At 36.8% G+C, this 24,285-nt stretch overlaps 1 protein-coding gene across 5 annotated transcripts in view; it reads right to left on the bottom strand.

The window, feature by feature from the left end:
- The window catches only part of MON2 (MON2 regulator of endosome-to-Golgi trafficking), a 130,842-nt gene that overhangs the window by 91,857 nt on the left and 14,700 nt on the right, over nucleotides 1-24,285 (bottom strand). For 2 of the 5 annotated variants that reach the window (XM_078449737.2, XM_078449738.2), the window contains exons 2-5: nucleotides 22,816-22,879; nucleotides 14,154-14,281; nucleotides 13,075-13,206; nucleotides 11,097-11,226 (exon numbers count right to left, since the gene is read on the bottom strand). In XM_078449737.2, the coding sequence (XP_078305863.1) occupies nucleotides 11,097-11,226; nucleotides 13,075-13,206; nucleotides 14,154-14,281; nucleotides 22,816-22,879 (454 nt within the window). Of the gene's footprint in view, nucleotides 1-11,096; nucleotides 11,227-13,074; nucleotides 13,207-14,153; nucleotides 14,282-17,535; nucleotides 17,617-20,312; nucleotides 20,330-22,815; nucleotides 22,880-24,285 lie in introns of those variants that run through there. The other 3 variants (XM_078449740.2, XM_078449741.2, XM_078449739.2) reach the window with 3 other exon arrangements.

The raw sequence follows: 24,285 nt of genomic DNA, 5'->3' as shown, positions 1-24,285 counted from the left end.
TGGGATGACCACTGGGTGCGGTATGTAAGCAATGGATCAAGGGAATCTACTCCTGAAACCAAGAGCACACTGTCTACACTGTACATTACCTAAAGTGAAAATAAATTGTATTTAGGAAAAACAAAAAAAAGAATGTATCAGTAAGATGAAAAACATATGATGATTCATCATTAGGAAGATGGTGGCGTAGGAGGACGCTGGGCTCACGGCGTCCTGCTGATCACTTAGATTCCACCTACACCTGCCTAAATAACCCAGAAAACCGCCAGAAGACTAGCAGAACGGAGTCTCCGGAGCCAAGCGCAGATGAGAGGCCCATGGAAGAGGGTAGGAAGAGCGGAGAGGCGGTGCGCGCTCCACGGACTGGCAGGAAGGAGCCGGGGCAGAGGGGCAGCCGAGTCTGGCTTGCAAAAGCGGAGGGGCTGGATGGGAGTGTGTTCTGACAGAGAGTGGGACTTAACATCTGGAAGGTTATAAGCTAACAGTTCTGCTCAGAGAACGGGAGGGCTGGAGGACAACGGAAGGGAGAGTTGTTGAGCCCTGGACGGCACAGCGCAGCTGGGTGGGGAACAAAGGCACTTGCCAGCGCCATCTCCCTCACCCATCCCCCACCCAAAATCCCAAGGGGAACCGGTTCCTGCCAGGGAACTTGCTGGCACCACACAAACACCCAAGGCTGTGCTTCTGCGGATCCATCCCTCCATTGGCAGGTCTGACTACCTCCCGGTGCCACAGGGCCCCTCCCGAGGCGGATCTCGGAAGGAAAAGCGAGCTGACTCTGCCCCTCTCACCGCTGTGCACCTTGCCGAACCACCCCAGCTAATACGCCAGATCCCCAGCACCACAAGCCTGACAGTGTGCAAGTAGCCCAGACGGGCCACGCCACCCCACAGTGAATCCCGCCCCTAGGAGAGGGGAAGAGAAGGCACACACCAGTCTGACTGTGGCCCCAACGGTGGGCTGGGGACAGACATTAGGTCTGACTGCGGCCCCGCCCACCAGCGTGAGTTATTCAAGACAGCACAGGGGAAGTGCCCTGCAGTTCTATCCAAAATGACAAAACGGAAGAATTCCCCTCAAAAGAATCTCCAGGAAATAACGACAGCTAACAAACTGATCAAAAAGGATTTAAATAATATAACAGAAAGTGAATTTAGAATAATAGTCATAAAATTAATAACTGGGCTCGAAAACAGTATAAACGACAGCAGAGAATCTATTGCTACAGAGATCAAGGGACTAGGGAACAGCCAGGAGGAGCTAAAAAATGCTATTAAGAGCTGCAAAATAAAACGGAGATGACCACGGCTCAGACTGAAGAGGCAGAGGAGAAAACAGGTTAACTAGAAGATAAAATTACGGAAAAAGAAAAAGCTGAGAAAAAGATAAAAAAAATCCAAGAGTATGAGGGGAAAATTAGAGAACTAAGTGATGCACTAAAGAGAAATAATCTACGCATAATTGGTATTCCAGAGGAGGAAGAGAGAGGGAAAGGTGCTGAAGGTGTACTCAAAGAAATAATAGCTAGAACCTCCCTGATCTGGGGAAGGAAAAAGGCATTGAAATCCAAGAGGCACAGAGAACTCCCTTCAGACGTAACTTGAATCGATCTTCTGCATGACATATCATAGTGAAACTGGCAAACTACAAAGATAAAGAGAAAATTCTGAAAGCAGCAAGGGATAAACGTGCTCTAACATATAAAGGGAGACCTATAAGACTCGTGACTGATCTCTCTACTGAAACTTGGCAGGCCACAAAGGAATGGCAGGAGATCTTCAATGTGATGAACAGAAAAAATATGCAGCCGAGAATCCTTTATCCAGCAAGTCTGTCATTTAGAATAGAAGGAGAGATAAAGGTCTTCCCAAACAAACAAAAACTGAAGGAATTTGTCACCACTAAACCAGCCCTACAAGAGATCCTAAGGGGGATCCTGTGAGACAAAGTACCAGAGACATCACTACAAGCATGAAACCTACGGACATCACAATGACTCTAAACCCTCTATAATAACACTGAATGTAAATGGACTAAATGCGCCAACCAAAAGACATAGGGTATCAGAATGGATAAAAAAACAAGACCCATCTGTTTGCTGTCTACAAGAGACTCATTTTAGACCTGAGGACACCTTCAGATTGAGAGTGAGGGGATGGAGAACTATTTATCATGCTCCTGGAAGTCAAAAGAAAGCTGGAGTAGCCATACTTATATCAGACAAACTAGACTTTAAATTAAAGGCTGTAACAAGAGATGAAGAAGGGCATTATATAATAATCACATGGTCTATCCATCAGGAAGAGCTAACAATCATAAATGTCTATGCGCCGAGTACAGGAGCCCCCAAATATATAAAACAATTACTCACAAACATAAGCAACCTTATTGATAAGAATGTGGTAATTGCAGAGGACTTTAACACTCCACTTACAGAAATGGATAGATCATCTAGACACACAGTCAATAAAGAAACAAGGGCCCTGAATGATACATTGGATCAGATGGACTTGACAGATATATTTAGAACTCTGCATCCCAAAGCAACAGAATATACTTTCTTCTCGAGTGCACATGGAACATTCTCCAAGATAGATCACATACTGGGTCACAAAACAGCCCTTCATAAGTATACAAGAATTGAGATCATACCATGCATACTTTCAGACCACAATGCGATGAAGCTTGAAATCAACCACAGGAAAAAGTCTGGAAAACCTCCAAAAGCATGGAGGTTAAAGAACACCCTACTAAAGAATGAGTGAGTCAACCAGGCAATTAGGGAAGAAATTAAAAAATATATGGAAACAAACGAAAATGAAAATACAACAATCGAAACACTTTGGGATGCAGCGAAGGCAGTCCTGAGAGGAAAATACATCGCAATCCAGGCCTATCTCAAGAAACAAGAAAAATCCCAAATACAAAATCTAACAGCACGCCTAAAGGAAATAGAAGCAGAACAGCAAAGACAGCCTAAACCCAGCAGAAGAAGAGAAATAATAAAGATCAGAGCAGAAATAAACAATATAGAATCTAAAAAAAACTGTAGAGCAGATCAATGAAACCAAGAGCTGGTTTTCTGAAAAAAATAAACAAAATTGATAAACCTCTAGCCAGGCTTCTCAAAAAGAAAAGGGAGATGACCCAAATAGATAAAATCATGAATGAAAATGGAATTATGACAACCAATCCCTCAGAGATACAAGCAATTATCAGGGAATACTATGAAAAATTATATGCCAACACACTGGACAACCTGGAAGAAATGGACAAATTCCTAAACACCCACACGCTTCCAAAACTCAATCAGGAGGAAACAGAAAGCTTGAACAGACCCATAACCAGTGAAGAAATTGAATCAGTCATCAAAAATCTCCCAACAAATAAGAGTCCAGGACCAAATGGCTTCCCAGGGGAGTTCTACCAGACGTTTAAAGCAGAGAAAATACCTATCCTTCTCAAGCTATTCCAAAAAGTAGAAAGGGAAGGAAAACTTCCCAACTCATGCTATGAAGCCAGTATTACTTTGATTCCTAAACCAGACAGAGACCCAGTAAAAAAAGAGAACTACAGGCCAATATCCCTGATGAATATGGATGCAAAAATTCTCAATAAGATACTAGCAAATCGAATTCAACAGCATATAAAAAGAATTATTCACCATGATCAAGTGGGATTCATTCCCGGGATGCAGGGCTGGTTCAACATTCGCAAATCGATCAACGTGATACATCACATTAATAAAAGAAAAGATAAGAACCACATGAGCCTGTCAATCGATGCAGAAAAGGCCTTTGACAAAATTCAGCACCCTTTCTTAATAAAAACCCTCGACAAAGTCGGGATAGAAGGAACATACTTAAAGATCATAAAAGCCATTTATGAAAAGCCCACAGCTAACATCATCCTCAACGGGGAAAAACTGAGAGCTTTTTCCCTGAGATCAGGAACACGACAGGGATGCCCACTCTCACCGCTGTTGTTTAACATAGTGTTGGAAGTTCTAGCATCAGCAATCAGATAACAAAAGGAAATCAAAGGCATCAAAATTGGCAAAGATGAAGTTAAGCTTTCACTTTTTGCAGATCACATGATATTATACATGGAAAATCCGACAGACCCCACCAAAAGTCTGCTAGAACTGATACATGAATTCAGCAAAGTCGCAGGATACAAAATCAATGTACAGAAATCAGTTGCATTCTTATACGCTAATAATGAAGCAACAGAAAAACAAAGAAACTGATCCCATTCACAATTGCACCAAGAAACATAAAATACCTAGGAATAAACCTAACCAAAGATGTAAAAGATCTGTATGCTGAAAACTATAGAAACCTTATGAAGGAAATTGAAGAAGATACAAAGAAATGGAAAAACATTCTGTGCTCATGGATTGGAAGAATAAATATTGTCAAAATGTCAATACTACCCAAAGCTATCTACACATTCGATGCAATCCCAATCAAAATTGCACCAGCATTCTTCTCGAAACTAGAACAAGCAATCCTAAAATTCATATGGAACCACAAAAGGCCCCGAATAGCCAAAGTAATTTTGAAGAAGAAGACCAAAGCAGGAGGCATCACAATCCCAGACTTTAGCCTCTACTACAAAGCTGTAATCATCAAGACAGCATGGTATTGGCACAAAAACAGACACATAAACCAATGTAATAGAATAGAAACCCCAGAACTAGACCCACAAATGTATGGCCAACTCATCTCTGACAAAGCAGGAAAGAACATCCAATGGAAAAAAGACAGTCTCTTTAACAAATGGTGCTGGGAGAACTGGACAGCAACATGCAGAAGGTTGAAACTAGACCACTTTCTCACACCATTCACAAAAATAAACTCAAAATGGATAAAGGACCTGAATGTGAGACAGGAAACCATCAAAACCCTAGAGGAGAAAGCAGGAAAAGACCTCTCTGACCTCAGCCGTAGCAATTTCTTACTTGACACATCCCCAAAGGCAAGGGAATTAAAAGCAAAAATGAACTACTGGGACTTTATGAAGATAAAAAGCTTCTGCACAGCAAAGGAAACAACCAACAAAACTAAAACCAATGGAATGGGAAAAGATATTTGCAAATGACATATCGGACAAAGGGCTAGTATCCAAAATCTATCAAGAGCTCACCAAACTCCACACCCGAAAAACAAATAACCCAGTGAAGAAATGGGCAGAAAACATGAATAGACACTTCTCTAAAGAAGACATCCAGATGGCCAACAGGCGCATGAAAAGATGCTCAACGTCGCTCCTCATCAGGGAAATACAAATCAAAACCACACTCAGGTATCACCTCACGCCAGAGTGGCCAAAATGAACAAATAAGGAAACTATAGATGCTGGAGAGGATGTGGAGAAACGGGAACCCTCTTGCACTGTTGGTGGGAATGCAAATTGGTGCAGCCGCTCTGGAAAAGAGTGTGGAGGTTCCTCAAAAAATTAAAAATAGACCTACCCTATGACCCTGCAATAGCACTGCTAGGAATTTACCCAAGGGATACAGGAGTACTGATGCATAGGGGCACTTGTACCCCAATGTTTACAGCAGCACTCTCAACAATAGCCACATTGTGGAAAGAGCCTAAATGTCCATCAACTGATGAATGGATAAAGAAATTGTGGTTTATATACACAATGGAGTACTACGTGGCAATGAGAAAGAATGAAATATGGCCCTTTGTAGCAACATGGATGGAACTGGAGAGTGTTATGCTAAGTGAAATAAGCCATACAGAGAAAGACAGATACCCTATGTTTTCACTCTCATGTGGATCCTGAGAAAATTAACAGAAACCCATGAGGGAGGGGAAGGAAAAAAAATAAATAAAGAGGTTAGAGTGGGAGAAAGCCAAAGCATAAGAGACTCTTAAAAACTGAGAACAACTGAGAACAAACTGAGGGTTGATGGAGGGGGGGGTGGGGTGGGTGATGGGTACTGATGAGGGCACCTTTTGGGATGAGCACTGGGTGTTCTATGGAAACCAATTTGACAATAAATTTCATATATTGAAAAAAATGTAAAAAACACAAAAAAAACTAAATAGAGAAACTGTCTCGGGGTCTTGGGAATTATTGAATCAGTTCCCTATGCCTTACGTGGGAAAAATAAATAAAATTTAACAACCAAAGTAAAAAAAAAAAAAAAGATGAAAAACATATGATGAATAAAGGTCATAACTTTGAAAAAAAAAACTGTTTTTATACAAAATACCATCAAAATCACTCTTTACCCTCTTATGACATTTTTAAGCTTAGCATCTTTATCCATACATTTGATTTTCCCAGTCTCCCATTCCTGAACCCCTTTATTTTATGAATTTGAAATTCACATGATCTTTCAATGTGCCTTTAAATATCAAACATATAAAAGTTTACCACATGGTTAATTTCTATACCATCTCAGCATATAAAAGAGAATTAACCACTTGATCTGCCATAATTACTATGTCAGTTATACATATTGACTAGCTAAGAGTCAGCTAAAAAGGTGTTTCCCAACTCAGCACTTCTTTGAATACTAACAAGATATCATTTTCTGTTAATTATGACAGCCTGCTTTGAATAAATGTTGACTTAATGAAAACTTGAAAAAAAAAAACGAGGTTCTAAGTGTTTCTACCTTGTTAGAAAGTATTAAATAAGATACTGGTCTTTAGAGGCACAAAGCTAAAACTACCAATCCAGGAATCACACTCAGTTTATGAATGTATAACACACCCAAACTGGAGAACTGCCATTTTACCCCATATATTTACTCCTTAATATTTCAAATTCTAGAATTCCCCAGGGCAACATGCAGAAAAACCAAAATACCAAAGTGGAAATACTACGATAAACAACAGATCAAGAATGCCTAAAACCAAACGTGAAAAATCTGATCAATGGTGAACTTCAGGGAAAGTGAAGGAATAATTAGAGTAGGCAGCATTACCATCACCTACTAAGACTGCCATTTTTTTTTTTATCAGTATTACCAAAAGAACCTCAAATGAAATGACAAACTGCATTTTAAGAGTGGGGTAGGGGAAGCTATGTAAAAGGGAAAACCAGTTTAATCTTTAGTTTCTTGAGTAAATAAAGCAGACAGGTTGCTCATGATGGTAGTACCATATGACCCTTTAAACTAATCATGGGAAAAAATTTACTTTTCATCCAATAAGGAAAATAAGTGAAAAAAGCAGAATTTCTATAGCTAAAAGTTATCAAACTGTAAAAACTGTAACAGAAACAGAGCATCTTTAGCTGACTGACATGTTTCTAAGTTTTTAGACAGTTTTTTAAAATCACAAAGAAGAGGTTGGAAGATGGCGGCGTAGGAGGACGCTGGGCTCACCGCGCGTCCTGCTGATCACTTAGATTCCACCTACACCTGCCTAAATAACCCAGAAAACCGCCAGAGGATTAGCAGAACGGAGTCTCCGGAGCCAAGAAGGGCAGAGAGGCGGTGAGTGCTCCACGGACTGGCGGGAGGGAGCCGGGGCGGAGGGGCAGCCTGCCGGCCAAGCAGAGCTCCCGAGTCTGGCTTGCAAAAGCGGAAGGGCCGGACGGAGTGTGTTCCGACAGCAAGCGCGACTTAGAGTCTGGGAGGTCATAAGTTAACAGCTCTGCTCAGAAAGCGGGAAGGCTGGAGGACAAAGGGAAGGAGAGTTGCTGAGCCCCCGGACGACAGAACTCAGTTTGGCGGGGAACAAAGGCGCTTGCCAGCTCCATCTCCCTCGCCCATCCCCCACCCAAAATCCCAAAGGGAACCAGTTCCTGCCAGGGAACTTGCTCCCTCCATGCAAACACCCAACTCTGTGCTTCTGCGGAGCCAGACCTCCGGCAGCGGATCTGACTCCCTCCCACTGACACAGGGCTCCTTCTGAAGTGGATCACCTAAGGAGAAGCGAGCTAAGCCTGCCCTTCCTGCCCCCGTGCACCTTGCCTACCCACCCCAGCTAATAATACACCAAGATCCCCAGCACCACAAGCCTGGCAGTGTGCAAGTAGCCCAGACGGGCCAAGCCACCCCACAGTGAATCCCGCCCCTAGGAGAGGGGAAGAGAAGGCACACACCAGTCTGACTGTGGCCCCCCGCAGTGGGCTGGGGGCAGACACCAGGTCGGACTGCGGCCCCGCCCACCAACTCCAGTTATACACCACAGCACAGGGGAAGTGCCCTGCAGGTCCTCACCACTCCAGGGACTATCCAAAATGACCAAACGGAAGAATTCCGCTCAGAAGAATCTCCAGGAAATAACAACAGCTAATGAACTGATCGAAAAGGATTTAAATAATATAACAGAAAGTGAATTTAGAATAATAGTCATAAAATTAATCGCTGGGCTTGAAAACAGTATACAGGACAGCAGAGAATCTCTTGCTACAGAGATCAAGGGACTAAGGAACAGTCACGAGGAGCTGAAAAACGCTTTAAACAAAATGCAAAACAAAATGGAAACGACAACGGCTCGGATTGAAGAGGCAGAGGAGAGAATAGGTGAACTAGAAGATAAAGTTATGGAAAAAGAAGAAGCTGAGAGAAAGAGAGATAAAAAAATCCAGGAGTATGAGGGGAAAATTAGAGAACTAAGTGATACACTAAAAAGAAATAATATACGCATAATTGGTATCCCAGAGGAGGAAGAGAGAGGGAAAGGTGCTGAAGGGGTACTTGAAGAAATTATAGCTGAGAACTTCCCTGAACTGGGGAAGGAAAAAGCCGTTGAAATCCAAGAGGCACAGAGAACTCCCTTCAGACGTAACTTGAATCGATCCTCTGCATGACATATCATAGTGAAACTGGCAAAATACAAGGATAAAGAGAAAATTCTGAAAGCAGCAAGGGATAAACGTGCCCTCACATATAAAGGGAGACCTATAAGACTTGTGCCTGATCTCTCTTTTGAAACTTGGCAGGCCAGAAAGGATTGGCACGAGATCTTCAGTGTGCTAAACAGATAAAATATGCAGCCGAGAATCCTTTATCCAGCAAGTCTGTCATTTAGAATAGAAGGAGAGATAAAGGTCTTCCCAAACAAACAAAAACTGAAGGAATTTGTCACCACGAAACCAGCCCTACAAGAGATCCTAAGGGGGATCCTGTGAGACAAAGTACCAGAGACATCACTACAAGCATAAAACATACAGACATCACAATGACTCTAAGCCTGTATCTTTCTATAATAACACTGAATGTAAATGGACTAAATGCACCAACCAAAAGACATAGGGTATCAGAATGGATAAAAAAACAAGACCCATCTATTTGCTGTCTACAAGAGACTCATTTTAGATCTGAGGACACCTTTAGATTGAGAGTGAGGGGATGGAGAACTATTTATCATGCTACTGGAAGCCAGAAGAAAGCTGGAGTAGCCATACTTATATCAGACAAACTAGACTTTAAATTAAAGGCTGTAACAAGAGATGAAGAAAGGCATTATATAATAATCACATGGTCTATCCATCAGGAAGAGCTAACAATCATAAATGTCTATGCGCCGAGTACAGGAGCCCCCAAATATATAAAACAACTACTCACAAACATAAGCAACCTTATTGATAAGAATGTGGTAATTGCAGGGGACTTTAACACTCCACTTACAGAAATGGATAGATCATCTAGACACACAGTCAATAAAGAAACAAGGGCCCTGAATGATACATTGGATCAGATGGACTTGACAGATATATTTAGAACTCTGCATCCCAAAGCAACAGAATATACTTTCTTCTCGAGTGCACATGGAACATTCTCCAAGATAGATCACATACTGGGTCACAAAACAGCCCTTCATAAGTTTACAAGAATTGAAATTATACCATGCATACTTTCAGACCACAATGCGATGAAGCTTGAAATCAACCACAGGAAAAAGTCTGGAAAACCTCCAAAAGCATGGAGGTTAAAGAACACCCTACTAAAGAATGAGTGAGTCAACCAGGCAATTAGGGAAGAAATTAAAAAATATATGGAAACAAACGAAAATGAAAATACAACAATCGAAACACTTTGGGATGCAGCGAAGGCAGTCCTGAGAGGAAAATACATCGCAATCCAGGCCTATCTCAAGAAACAAGAAAAATCCCAAATACAAAATCTAACAGCACGCCTAAAGGAAATAGAAGCAGAACAGCAAAGGCAGCCTAAACCCTAAACCCAGCAGAAGAAGAGAAATAATAAAGATCAGAGCAGAAATAAACAATATAGAATCTAAAAAAACGGTTGAGCAGATCAACGAAACCAAGAGTTGGTTTTTTGAAAAAATAAACAAAATTGACAAACCTTTAGCCAGGCTTCTCAAAAAGAAAAGGGAGATGACCCAAATAGATAAAATCATGAATGAAAATGGAATTATGACAACCAATCCCTCAGAGATACAAACAATTATCAGGGAATACTATGAAAAATTATATGCCAACAAATTGGACAACCTGGAAGAAATGGACAAATTCCTAAAATCACAAAGAAAAAGATGTTTAAAGTTACAATAAAGATACTTGATGAAGATATGAAAAGGTTAATCTTTACATTATATAAATATTCATTAACACATGTTAAAAGGCACAGACAAAAATTCACGTGAGGAAACTCACTCCTGAAAATTTACCTTAAAGAAGTAAATCAAATGGAAAAAATATGTAAGAAGACACTCAAAACAGTATTAAAATACTGAACACAATATAACTGTCCAGCAGGAAACTCGTTCATTAAATTGTAGAATAGCTACAAAATACGGTGCAACCGTTAAAATTTAAATTACAAAAATAAAAGAATGACATGAAAAATTCATAGAACATAATGTTTGGCTAAAAATACATACAATGCAACAGCTGATATAAAAAAATGTGAAATTATACATAATTAGAAATAAACATGGAAAATAAAGAGCCTCTTCTTGGGATGATAGCACTGTAAGGGATTTATCTAAACTGCCACTGTCAATGTAATAATATTGTTAAAATAAATCTGTTTTTTAAAGTATTCTAGTGTTTAGATGCCTAAGTTCACAGGGCGAAGATGGAAAATAAAAAGAGGAATCAGGCAAGCAAAACCACCCACTGTGAAAAGGAAACCACTTTTATCACTCTACCTCGGTGCCGTTCGTCTTCAGCAACCATCCTCTCAAAAACAACAGTGACAACCTGTCGCACTGTAGCAGCAGCTGTATTATTTGTAATATTATCTTTTGTGAAGTGTAGTCGAAAACAAAGAACAATTGCCTAAAAGAACAATTTTCATTTAGTGTGAAATAAGGTTGAAGAATATAATAACTATTTGTTTTATTAGACATAACCCAAAACTAAATAATTTATGTTTGGCCGTTCCAATCACAGATACTAAAAGTCCCACCTTCTTCTCTTATACAATAAAGCCACAAAAATCCTTGGATTCTGAAATAATTCAAACTGTGTAAATATACAGCCACATAAGATTTGGTTAGATAATGTGAAACACACATTTCACAACTTGGTTCTTTGTTTTTTTAAATTTATTTGTTTTGAGAGAGAGAGAAAGAGCAGGGGAAGGTCAGAGAGGGAGGGAGAGAAAGAATCCCAACCAGGCTCCATGCTGTCAGGACAGAGCCTGACACAGGGCTCAAACTCATGAAACTGTGAGATCATGTCCTGGGCCAAAATCAAGAGTTGGCCGCTTAACCGACTGAGCCACCCTGGCACCCCACAACTTGGTTCTTCTAATGTATGTATAAAAATGTGTTATACTTTTATTTCCCCAGAATGACTTGTTTTGTGAAGAACAAGTACTCAAAGTTTGTTACATCACTAAGTCACTTGGAGAAATATAAATAGGCTAAACACATAAATGAATAAAATGATAATTTTTTAAAAGAAGTCATTCTTTATTTCTAAAAAATCAACTTCAGGTTAAGTTATAATTTATATACAATAAATTCTAATCCTTTAAAGTATTTAATATGATGAGTTCTTTTAGTTATATTCCCCCATGAAACTACTGCCACAATCAAGACACAAGACAGTTCCATCACCCTAAAACTCTCCTGATGTTCCTTTGCCCTCCACATACTCCTCCGCGCTTGGCCCCAGTCAACCTCCTGGTTGCCTTTTTCATTACGGTAAGCTGGCATTTTCTACAAACACAGTCATCATTCAGTATGCACTGTTTTTTGTATCTGGTTTCTTTTACTTGTAATGTTTGTAAAATTCATCCATGTTGTTCTCTGTATCGGTAGTTTGTACTTTTTTACACCTGAGTAGTATTTCACAGTATAGGTATACCAATATTGTGTTTATCCATTCATCTGCTGATAGACGTTTGAGATGTTTGCACTTTTTAGCCACTGTGAATAAAGCTGCTGTGAACATCAAATACAAGTCTCCGTAGAGACGTGTTTTCATTTACCTTGGATAAGTAACTGGAAGTAAAAAGGCTAGATCATACGGTAAATATAAGGTTAAACTATTAAAGAAAATGCTAGTTTCCCAAAGTGATTTTACACACCTTACAAAATTTTAAAATTTTAGACATTTTTTAATGTTTATTTTTGAGAGAGAGAGGCAGAGAGGGGGGCGGACAGAGGATCCAAAACGGGATCGGTGCTGACAGCAGCAAGCCCGATGCGGGGCTGGAGCTCATGAGCCATGAGATCATGACCTATGCTGAAGTCAGATGCTCAACTGACTGAGCCACTTAAGCACTCCTACAAGTGGAATTATTTTTAAAAGGTGAGAAGGAAGAGTTCTTACAGGGAAAACTCAAAGCAATTCGGGAGAATACTGATAACCCCAAACACATTTTTTTCTCTCAGTTTCCTATTCTTCTGTATTTTTCTGCTACTTTTCTCTTTTCCTATTCATGACTAAGCCTGTCAGCTATTCCCAAAGGACTCTGTTCAATCACCTTAACCTGATTTTAACTCTAACCTGAGGAAAATAAAGCATTAGTGGTATTTTTAACATGCAATGTCCATTATCACAAGAACTACAGGGAAGTTGCTTTCAGTACAAACGGTACTAGGCTTTCCTCTTTCAGGGAGCTTATTCAAACACTGTCTCCAAAGCAATTATGAACTTTGACCACAGGTTTCCTACCTTAGAAAGTGCCTCATCATGAACTACTGTATTGGTTGTTAAAAGAACAAGAACTGTTTGAAGTAGCTTAAGTTCTTCAAGACTGTTTTCCATTAGCTGCCAAAGCATATTAATTATATTTCCAGCTGCAGTCTGTAAAATAATTATTTGAATTACTGTCAGCAAATAAAATATAAGGTTTTAGGTCCCTAAATAAGAAAAGATGTACAAATATTACTACCTCACTTGGAGAGAAGTTCTTGGTCATAATAACAAAACCTATGTTTTTGGATCTATAGGTCAAAACACATCTTTCAACTAATCTGAGATTTAAACTAATTTTTTCTCAAAAAATAAATTTCTTTAAAATGTACCATTTGAATATATGCAAACAGCAGCATGCAGTTCTGAGATGTCTAGTCAAAAAAATCAAAGCTCATTTCTACAATATGGGTATATTTCATGTGGACATTTATAAATATAGTCATGCAAGTTAATTGAGACTGACTACTACTGTTTCATATATTATTCCCTTTACAATGTCATAAAAAAACAAAATGCAACTCAAATTAACAAAACATTTATAAACTCAATTAAATTGGACATCGTTTAGAATGCTGTATTAAAGGCAAAAGAATGTATCGCTTCTATTAAAGTACCTTATGGAGTACCACAAAGTTAGAGACCATTGCACTCGAAAGCAGGATGCAGATAGACCGCTGAAATGTTTTTCAGTGTTGTACTATCATAAGGTAATTAGAAACCACTGAAATTAATGAACAACAAATTACCACTTCAGATAATATAGCAAAGTCATGATTTTTCCTTTTTAAAAATAAATATATTCTCTTCGGTGATACTGATCTATAGTACTCAATGGTGTCTTCTTAGTCATGACATGACAAAATGCACTTCATCTTTATTCATTATTCATGAGTGCTTAATAGTGAGAAAATCTGGTGATCTTTTAAAATTAAGCCATGTCCTTCAAGCACATAAATTGTTTTACATTAAATTATCAGGTATACTGCATTTTCCCCTAATGAAAACTCCTGATTTGATTCTTAAGTACACAGTTTAAATTAAGATCGTCACATTACCTCAGACACGACTTCATGGGACATGAGTCTCTGAATGGCGGCCAAACACAGCTGAGTAATCTTCGGCTCCTTGGTTCCACAACCCATTAGGAACGGCTGAACAACCTCTGAGCTGTTCTCTTTCAAAGCTTTATTTAGAACACATATAAAATAAATTATTAAATCTAATTCATAAGTAGAAATACTTTTATGTATTTACAACCAGTAATAACAATCTTAAGAAAAACCACTTTATGTAAAATAAATGCCAAAACAAAAATCAAATAATAAGAGTTAAAATACTTCAGACAGATATTACAGACTCTGTATCTTAACTACCCCTTAGCCTCAGCTTTCCCATGGCCTTCTCCTAGCACTGTTTTTTGATTTTCCTTCATCTCCTGCTGCAAACTCTTTAAGGACAACTTCTCAGAAGTTCTATCCTGCCTCAGAGAAGCACTCTATTTCTTCAACAGTGCAGAGGGAGAAATATGAATAAAAATATTCTAGAGCAGAAAAAGTAATTAAAAATAGTATATACATCATCCTCATTACCCTTCTGAATGTTCAGAATCTCCACACAATCTTATTACATGCTTTGAATTTATAGAGCCCTAATTACTTCTTCAAGAAACAAACTCATTAAAAACAGTAACATTACTCCTCTTGTTACTAAAGTATCACTTTAAATTAATTGGATGCACATGCTATAATGCCAAATCTTAATTTAACCCCTTCTACCAAGCCAATTCTTTCAGAAGTTTTAAAGTGGTAACAAAAATCTAAAAAGTTAGAAAATGCACAAAACCAAAAATTAAATTTACAAAATGAAATTAAGCCAATACACACTTAATGGCTATACAGAGATGAATGAGACAGGTCTGCCACCCTCAGAGAATTTAAAAAGACAACATGGGATTCTAAGGAAAGAGAACATTAAACTTATGTGTTTGGTATATGGTTCTCAAAAGTACGACACCCATCAATTATTTTTTGAGGTTAAGAATTGTAATGAAGACATACAAATCTGAGTTTTAACATGTTTTTCAAAAGAAATTGTTAGAAAGTCATCCACGATCACATTAAAAACGTAAAATCAGTGTTAACATTAATTTCATCATTTAAATCCCCACCTTTTTCTCCCAAAGCTCCCATTATAGTATGCTAAATAAAGACCACAATTTCCTACAGCATACTCTGCAAAGTCCTTCGGTATGCCAGCATAAATTACTGATTTAAGACAGCTAAGAGATGGCAAATATGACTGGCAAAGAACAGTGTTTCCAAAAGGGCTCCCCTTGCCTTATTTCCTTGATTTCCTAGGCATAAACGTTTTGATTCAAATCAAGACACAAGGTACCGTAACAATGTCTCAAAACATTTCTATGAATGATTAACAGAGGACAATAAAGCTCAAAAAATACTATTCTGAAGCAGTAAATATCCTACCATATTCAATCCTGCTGGAATTGCTGAAGCATGAGGCTACCCCAACTCTGCTGAACATGCCTAGTTATTAAATGCCATTCAGCAAATACAAGTTTTCAACAGTAACAAGTTGCATTTATCATTTTTATGATGTTAACATGTTTCTCATCTGAGTATCATAATAATCATAGAGAGTTTTTAGAGCATGATTTGGCTCAAGTGCATAGTAAGTGGTAAAGCCACATTTTGAAAACAGGTCTTCTAACTCCTGGTTCACTATTCTTCCCACAACATTATGCTGCCACTCTTTAAGGTAAACAGCACTTAAAGCAAATCAAAGTTCAAACAGTTACAAGTATCTCAGAGGAACCAATGATCTGCACTTTCATGCTGTCTGCCTGAAGTCTTCAGGTAAATGAAGGAAAAGAAACTGTCCTCATAGAAGGAAAAAAAAAATGTACTTTCATAGAGTCTCTGATGAAAGTGACTTCAAGACACATTCAATTGTCACACAGAAAAATCAGTGCCAATATTAATTCTGTCAATTAAACTGATACAATGCTTTCTCATCACTTAGAATTGTTCCTCACAATGTCATCTATCAAGGCCATTGTATTCCCTCATCTCTGATAACACTCACTCTGACAGCTGTAAGGTGATATCTCACTGTGGTTTTGACGTACATTTCCCTGATGATTAATGATGTTGAGCGTCTTTGCATATACTTGTTGGTCATCTGTAGGTCTTCTTTGGAAAAATGTCTATATAGATCTTCTGCCCATTTTATAATCAGATTGTTTGGGATGCCTCACTTCTTGAAAGAGTACTTCCCTATTGTCTCTGAGATCATCTTCTAAGCCAGTGTCACCCATTCTGCACATTTTGATGCTGGTGCTTTTGTGACCTTACCATTAAGATGTCAACAGAAAATTTCTGTACAACTAGGGTGACAATTTAAATAGCAATTAAACTTACGAGTTATCAACAATGCACATAACTCAAATGACATTAATAGTAATATGAACCTATAAACAAGTTCACATTTGCACCGTAAATGACAGCTACATACTACCTGGCCCACAATGATTGTAAGATGCCATCAACTGTAAGATGCATATCAACTTGGGCAATATTAAAATGTGAAAAAACTGTGCCTCTTAGAAAGAATAACATAAAGTGAGTTTCAGCAAAATGTTGTATATGGGGGCAGTCACAGTTACCCAGGTGTCTCAAGTTAGGATAAATTAAAATAGTATTAAAAATAATTTTTATGAATTTTATTTTAATGTGACTGAAAGGAATCCAACATCCATCTCTTGCCTCCTTCCCATTCTTTCTCCCAGTTTATATGAGAATAAAATAATAAAAAAGGATGTTTCAATGTTATCAGAATAAATCAATAACAAAAAAAAATACAACGTACTGATGTTTTGTCTTTTGAAACACAGTGTGAAAAAAACATATCTACCATATCCAGATCACAATGCAGTAAGACAGAAATTACAACAAAAAAAAGGTAGTTTTTTTTTCTTCTTGTAAAAGTGATAGTAGTCTTACGAAACAAAATTAGCCTGCTCTTCTAATTGAGAGATAGATGCTCTTTATATACAATAATTTTAATGACATGTTGTTTTAAATACAGCTTTATATAAAAACCTTCCTATGGACTGAGACTTTAGAAATCATGAGGAAAAAGCTATATAATGATATAAAGACATCTTGCTTTAACTATATTTTAAACTCATTCCAGGAAATTAAGAAGAAAAGGCTCAACTCTTTTTAATCAGAACTCTCTATTTCAAATTCCTTCAAAATATAAAGACAGGCTTTTTAGGGGGTAAGGAAAAAAAATTTATTTTTTTTAACCTAAGTCCCTTAATAAATATGACTCCCTTAATAGAATAACACTGTTGGATAAATGTATTTTATTTCCAAATTTTATAACTGTGAGATCAAATGATACACTTTCACACACCTGAAAGAGGTCCAGCAGGTCCCCATATCCTAGGGGTTTCCTTGCTCTGAGCAGTTTCACTGCATAATTGTAGTTTTTATCCTGGAAAGAAAGAATTAAACTAGGATACCCCACTACGAATCACATTAATGGGGGTTAATAAAAGTTTCATCATGATAAATTTTAATGGTCATTAAATAACAAATTATAATTCTTGTGAAAGAAATAAAATATGATGTAGATATGATTGCTACCCTCAAAATCCCTTAAAATTTAGTTATGGGAAAGACTGATATTTCTAACAAAATTTAAAAAAATTTAATGGTTCAAATAGTCTGAAAATACTTTAAATGAGTCAAGAATTGAAGGACAAATAAAAGTATGGGCAGTTTCATATTAAAAGCACATTATATGAAAAGGAAGGATTATTTAAAAAATGATGCTAGCTATTACAATTGGTTAGTAATTTTACAAATGAAAAAAGAATCTAGGTCCTCACATCACTCCCTATATTATTAAGAAAAAAATCAAACAAAAAAACTAAAAGAAAATAAAAATGACTACCACTATGTGGAAGGAGAAGGACTTCCTAAGTGGAGAGCAACAAATCAGAAAAATTATGTTATGTAAAAATGAAAAACATCTCAATTAAAAATTAAAAGGTAAATGACTTGCAGGAAATATAAACATGATGGGAAGTTAATACCTTTGCTATAAAATAGTTCAAATAATATAAGAAAAACACAAAAACTCAAAGAAATAAATGTAAAATGAAAAAAGGAAATTTAATAACCTCAAAGGAAAATGTTCAATATTAAAAAGAAGTATCAATTAAAACAAGAAGTCATTTACCTGTTCAATTCCCAAAAACATTTTTTAAAACAATAATCAGCAAGGATGTTATAAAAATACACTCACCTATTACTGCTAAAGGCATAAACTTTTATCAGAAAGCACTGTGGTAACAAATTCCAAGAACCTGTTCATACCCTGTGATTTAATAATTTAATTGCTAGAAATTTACCTTAAAAAAATAATTCTAAATACTGAAACAGGCCTCACATAAAGGAATGGTTAACAAGATACAATCACTGGCTAAAAAATATTATGAAGCAATTAAAAAAAATACAAAAGATACCATCAAAAAAAAGTATTTATGATATAATAAAAGGCAGAATACAAATTAAAGTTTTTAAAAGTTTAAAAAAAATCCAAGGAAAAAAGAATAAATAAGAACACATTATACCGTAGAGAAACTATGTAATCTCTCTCACCCACTACGTTAACTTGCACACAGGGCATTAGTTACAGCCCCCTCGGTCTTCTAGCCTGGATTATAGACACCACCTGCCAACAGACCTCTACTTTACTGATGGTACATTGAAATACACCTTGCACACTGCTGGGCGAGTTTACATAGAAACGTTAAAATGAATGTGTCACTTCCTTGATTCAAACTCCTTCCATCCAGCAGCTCAGAAAGTCACACAATGGCAATACTTGAATAGTGTATCCACATAGACCACACTGTTTTATACCTCATATATTTAAGTAATCTGCTTTACTTTCCACTTCTATACCTTATTTGTTGGGCTAACTCCTTTTTAAGCTTTGAGACTCAGCTTAAGATTCCCAGACTGGGTTGGGTGCCTGCCTTCTCTATGTTCTCATAATAAATAAGCCTGTCTATACTTCCATCTTGGCATTTACCACACTATGAAAATTCTCCATTTAAAGTCTGTCTCCTTCATTCTTCTGTGATCTGGCTGATATGAATGAAGTATGACAAAATTCATCTACTTGAATCATCATAACATGTAAAATTATGGTAAAGACTGAAAAGTAGAAAAACACACTAGAGGCAGCACTGACAGACTTACTCGCATTTTTGGAATGACTCACTCACTATTGGCCTGTGCTAAATGAGGGCTTACTATTTCCTATGTAATGTGCTAACTTCTAGCAATATAAGGAGAATAAGATATTGATCCTGACCTCAGGAAGTGTGTCCTCTAGAAGAAAAAATTTCTGGCAAAGGACTTCAAAAGGCAAATGGAATGAAAGGCAGGCACAAACATACTTTTCAAGTATATTTCTTATATTTCCATATAGACTATAGGTGAGTTACACTACTCATCTTTGTATTTCTTCCAGTGATTCTTACATAATTCTTTCCTTATTAAGAATATATTTATGATATATTCTCTAGATATTTGTAAAATATCACAAGCATATGTATTGCTAAAATAGAAAATACTAAATAAAATCAGCAGATAAATTACCTTTTAACATCAGAAAAAAATTCCAAAGTATATTGCTCATTGCTACTTAAAGACGTTTTAGTAACAAGACCATGGAGATATGAAAAAGATGAGGGAAACTGTGTGAGAAAAGAACACAAATCATACACAATGATCATCTACGTAAAAATTCTATTTGTATACTGACTGTGGCTGAAAGCAGCCATAGATAGATGTAACCACTATGGTTTTGAATATGGGTTAAACACAATTTTAATATCACAACCTCGTTGGTTTCCTTGTTTCAAATATTAAAAAACAGATTCTCTGTTTATGTAATTTTTGTATAACACAAGCCTTCTCAGTCATTTCAAGTATACCGTAAGCTGGCTTAATAAAAACATTTGTAATATATGGTAGTCAAGTGTCAGGTTAAGGCATTTGGCCTCGTAAATTAAGAACTGGATGTTGCTATCTCTCATTTGCAGAGTTTTATCTTGAAAGGAAAAGGAAATGTGGAGATAATGATCTGTATATTTGAATCAATGCTGACATTACCTGGCATAGCATTCCCACTTATGTCAGCATTCATGACAGCAGTGAAAACAAAGAAAAATAAACATTAAAGGAGGATGCTTAAGAGAAGGGGAGATGTAAAGCAAAGATTTATTCTGCAATGTAAACAACCTTCCCTTGGAAAATAAATCTCAGAAAACTAAAATTGGCTAGAAATCTGTGCTAAGTATCACTGATCAGACTAGTTGATCCTAATTAAGGATTCTGATTTTTATAGCAACCCTTTGTATTTTTGGAATATGTAGAGATATCTGAGAATTCAATATCCCATTTCATTTGAGATTCCTCCATTGTTTGATATCTTTAACATCCATGAGAGCGCAAAAGTAGTAATTTACAGTCCCTACCACCATAGAGAAGTAAACACTTCTCAGGAAATGAAATTTTTTAAAAAGTCAACTAAAAATTGTTTTTAGTGTTAACTATACTCTAATTAAGCAGTTTAGAAACTATATATTGACTAAACTCTTTCCTTGTTCTTAAGAGCCCTTGATTTTCAAGATGCTAGTGGTCTAAAAATGTATACATTTTAAAGTATCAGTTGTTATACTTGGTAAAAAATGCTAGGAAATAGTGTAAATGCTAATACAGTCCTCAAGTACATGGCCCTGGAAACTATGGACATTAAAGCATGAACTTAATTGTATGCACATAAAGATTTGTTTTAGTTTGATTTGAATACAGCTAATTGAATTAAAATGCAATTAATAGCCCCCTATATATTAAACGCATACTGAGACAAAATTTTTCTTACTCCTCCTTAAGATTAACCAATTAGACACCTTACTTTAGTATAGAACTCTGCACCAGACAGCCATCCTCTGAAGAAATCAGTCTCTTTTTAAAATTTCCCATCAACTACAGACCCAATGAAAACTTCCACTGTTGGAGAAATGATTAAGGACTAACCATGATATTAGCAATTATGGTAGCAAAAGTTATTATCTGTAAGGATATTCTAATACGCCTGGCCAACTTAAAAATATCCAGATCATAATTTATCTTTAAACATTAATGTCCTCATAGTTGCTAAATCCACCCAACATGCATCTCCCAAACCCACTAGCCCACCCTCCCAATCCAACCACACATACCTTTGCCTTTACCCACCACTTACACTATACCCCTTCTCAAAATGCACACAGAGCATTATTCAATGCTGTGAATAATGTTATGAAACTATATGGTGTTTTGACACAATGTTCAAAATCAGAGAAGAAGCTGTGAGAAACAGATGCAACACAGGAGAGCTCACCCTATGGGCACATGTCCAGCAAAGCTGCAAGCCTAAGTGAAATCCGCCTTCCACCCTTAAACTGCCCCCCAAAAGTCTTCATTTCATTTTGTAATAGTCTTTGAAATTCCACCAATTAGAGCTTTTCTGGTATCCTTTTTTAAAAATGTAAAGAGATTTATGAGAGTTAGAGAGATTCCTCACTATTTGGATTTTGGGTAAATTAACTTAATAGGACTATTTTTCTCCTGTAACCAGCTGAGACTAATAGCACCGCTGGAACTGGAAATGCAGAACGAAGAATCGGTGAAGTAAGCAATGATTAAGTATAAACACCTGGGAGGGAGGGGCTAGTGTGGAAACCTCACATTATCACGGCAGCATACTGTAGCAGGAAGAACATGCCCTGGATTCTCAACAGCCAGGGACCTCAGTCTAGTTCCACCATTTATCATATGACCTTAGTCAAGTAACTTAATCTCTTTGCATCTCGATTTGCTCTACTATAACATAAAAACATTTCCCCACAAGGTTGTCTTTTATAAGACAAAGTGGCACGAATGTCTCACATGTAACAGATTCTCAGAAAATCCAGTTTCCTTCTTTTCCATGTTCATTACAGAGGCAAGAACAAGAAGGCACCAAAAAAAGTAATGAGTAGACTATCAAAAGAGTGCCAAAGACAACTCTTAAAATTCCTCCTTGAAAACCAGGTTCAATCATGAGAATGTAAGAAAACATTTTCTTCTTTCTTCCACCCTACTCCCACTCTTTCTTCATGACCATACTGTCTTAGTCCTACGATTCAAAACTCATATAGTACTACTAAATTTATAATACTACGCTATCACCTGTTTATATTATACTAAAGAGAAAATAGATCTTGGAAGGTGGACTGAGAACCAACCTTTTATTCAATTCAATACAACAAATATTAATTGAATGCCTTTTATGGGTAAGGTGTGTTTTAGGTGACTGAGAAGAGGTGGAGGAGAATGCAAATCCTTGCCTGTAAGGAGTTAGTAGTTTAAAGCTTTCTAATTTCAGAGAATTTTATAACATTCATCCTTGGCAAACCCAATTAGTTCATCAGTTAGGGACTTTTACATATTCTTTATCATAAATAGCACGCTAGGGCACAGAGGAGAGGCTACAGAAAACTGATGGCTGTTTTTTTGTTGTTTTAAAGTGTGCACTTTTACTATTAGTGAAATTTTCATTAATTGTTGAATTTTTAATGCAAAAAATTACCTGCCAAAATTTCGGTGTTTCGTGCAGCTATTGTTTTAACTTTTATTATTCCTGATTCAGCAGCCTGTAAGAATAAAAATAATTAGAACATAAAACTTACCATCAACATGGATTAGCTAGGGAAAGAAATATATATGATCACTGTTACTTTTATTTACAAAACTTCAAATACTAAAGCCTAGTAGTGCCATATACATTATATGTCGTAAAACATGATTCATTTGATTGTTCACACGCAAGCTCGGCACTACAGCATGTCGCCCTTCTCTGCCTAAGGCACATCTAATCCCTCATGAATTGAAGTGTTCATAAAATATAAAAATAATAAACAGAAACAAAGCCTAATAAAAAAATTAGGTTTCTCTTCCCCATTCCATACCTCCCTCCAACCATTTAAAAAAAAAAAAAAAAAAAGCCAAACACTGCAAAATCCAGTAAAACCTTTTTGGATTCAAAGACACTGAATAACCAAGAACTTTATTATTACTTTTAATTTACATTTTTTAAACAACCATTAGATTTTCATAAGGTACCTAAAACACTTCACGAGAAGTATGTTTAGTGGGCAGTATTTGGAAGTTATATAGCATTTTACAAAATGCCACAGAACTGTGTGGTCCAATACAGTAGCCATTAAGCACTTTATGTGAGGTTAGTCTGAACTCAGCTGTATTCTAAGTATAAAATACACAGATTTTGAAGACTTAATATGGAAAAGAAATGCAAACTATCCCTTAAATATTTGCACTGATTAAATGTTGAAATAATATTTTGAACATATTGGGTTAAATTATATATTATTAAAATTAAATGCCCCTGTTTCTTTTTACTTTTTTAATGCAATTTAAAATTACACATATGGATTACATCTGTGGTCCACATTTTATTTCTATTGGACAGTGCTGACATATAACACTGATATATAACTTCCATCATAGAAACTCAGAACATTTTTACTAGCAAGAACCATGCCTATTTGATACTTATACTGGTCTCCAAAAATAATATATCAATATTCATAAGCTATATATCTAAGTTGTCCTATTAATTTGCTTGCTACTTGTTCATTTATTTTGTTATCTTTTATTGCTTGCTAAGGGACAAGTGGTAGCAGGTTCTAAAGGTTTAATAATATTTATGGAATAACAGCAGTGTCCTGTGGGTTCTTAGCTTGAGTACCAGTGGATTAAAATAAATAACACATCGTAGGTTATCCTATGTATAGCAGACCTTTGTCATTTTGTTGGCTTCCAAGCATGTGAAGCCCTTGCCTGTGTCTAGAGATTTCCCAACTTCATGAGTTTAGCAAGATGAGTAAGCAAGTGGAACTTATCTCCCACTAGTAAAAATTGAAAATGCCAGATACCTGGCTTTCCCACATGGCCTGGCAGCTTCTTCTAATCCAAACAGACACATCTACCAGGGATTTTGAATATGGAGGCTAATGACAAAGAAAAGCAGAAACAAGAC

The sequence above is a fragment of the Panthera onca genome, chromosome B4, assembly GCF_046562875.1.
Source record: "Panthera onca isolate mPanOnc1 chromosome B4, mPanOnc1 haplotype 2, whole genome shotgun sequence".
NCBI classification, from domain to species: domain Eukaryota; kingdom Metazoa; phylum Chordata; class Mammalia; order Carnivora; family Felidae; genus Panthera; species Panthera onca.
The sequence above is the reverse complement of the archived record's forward strand: the minus strand, read 5'-3'. Positions and strand labels throughout refer to the sequence as shown.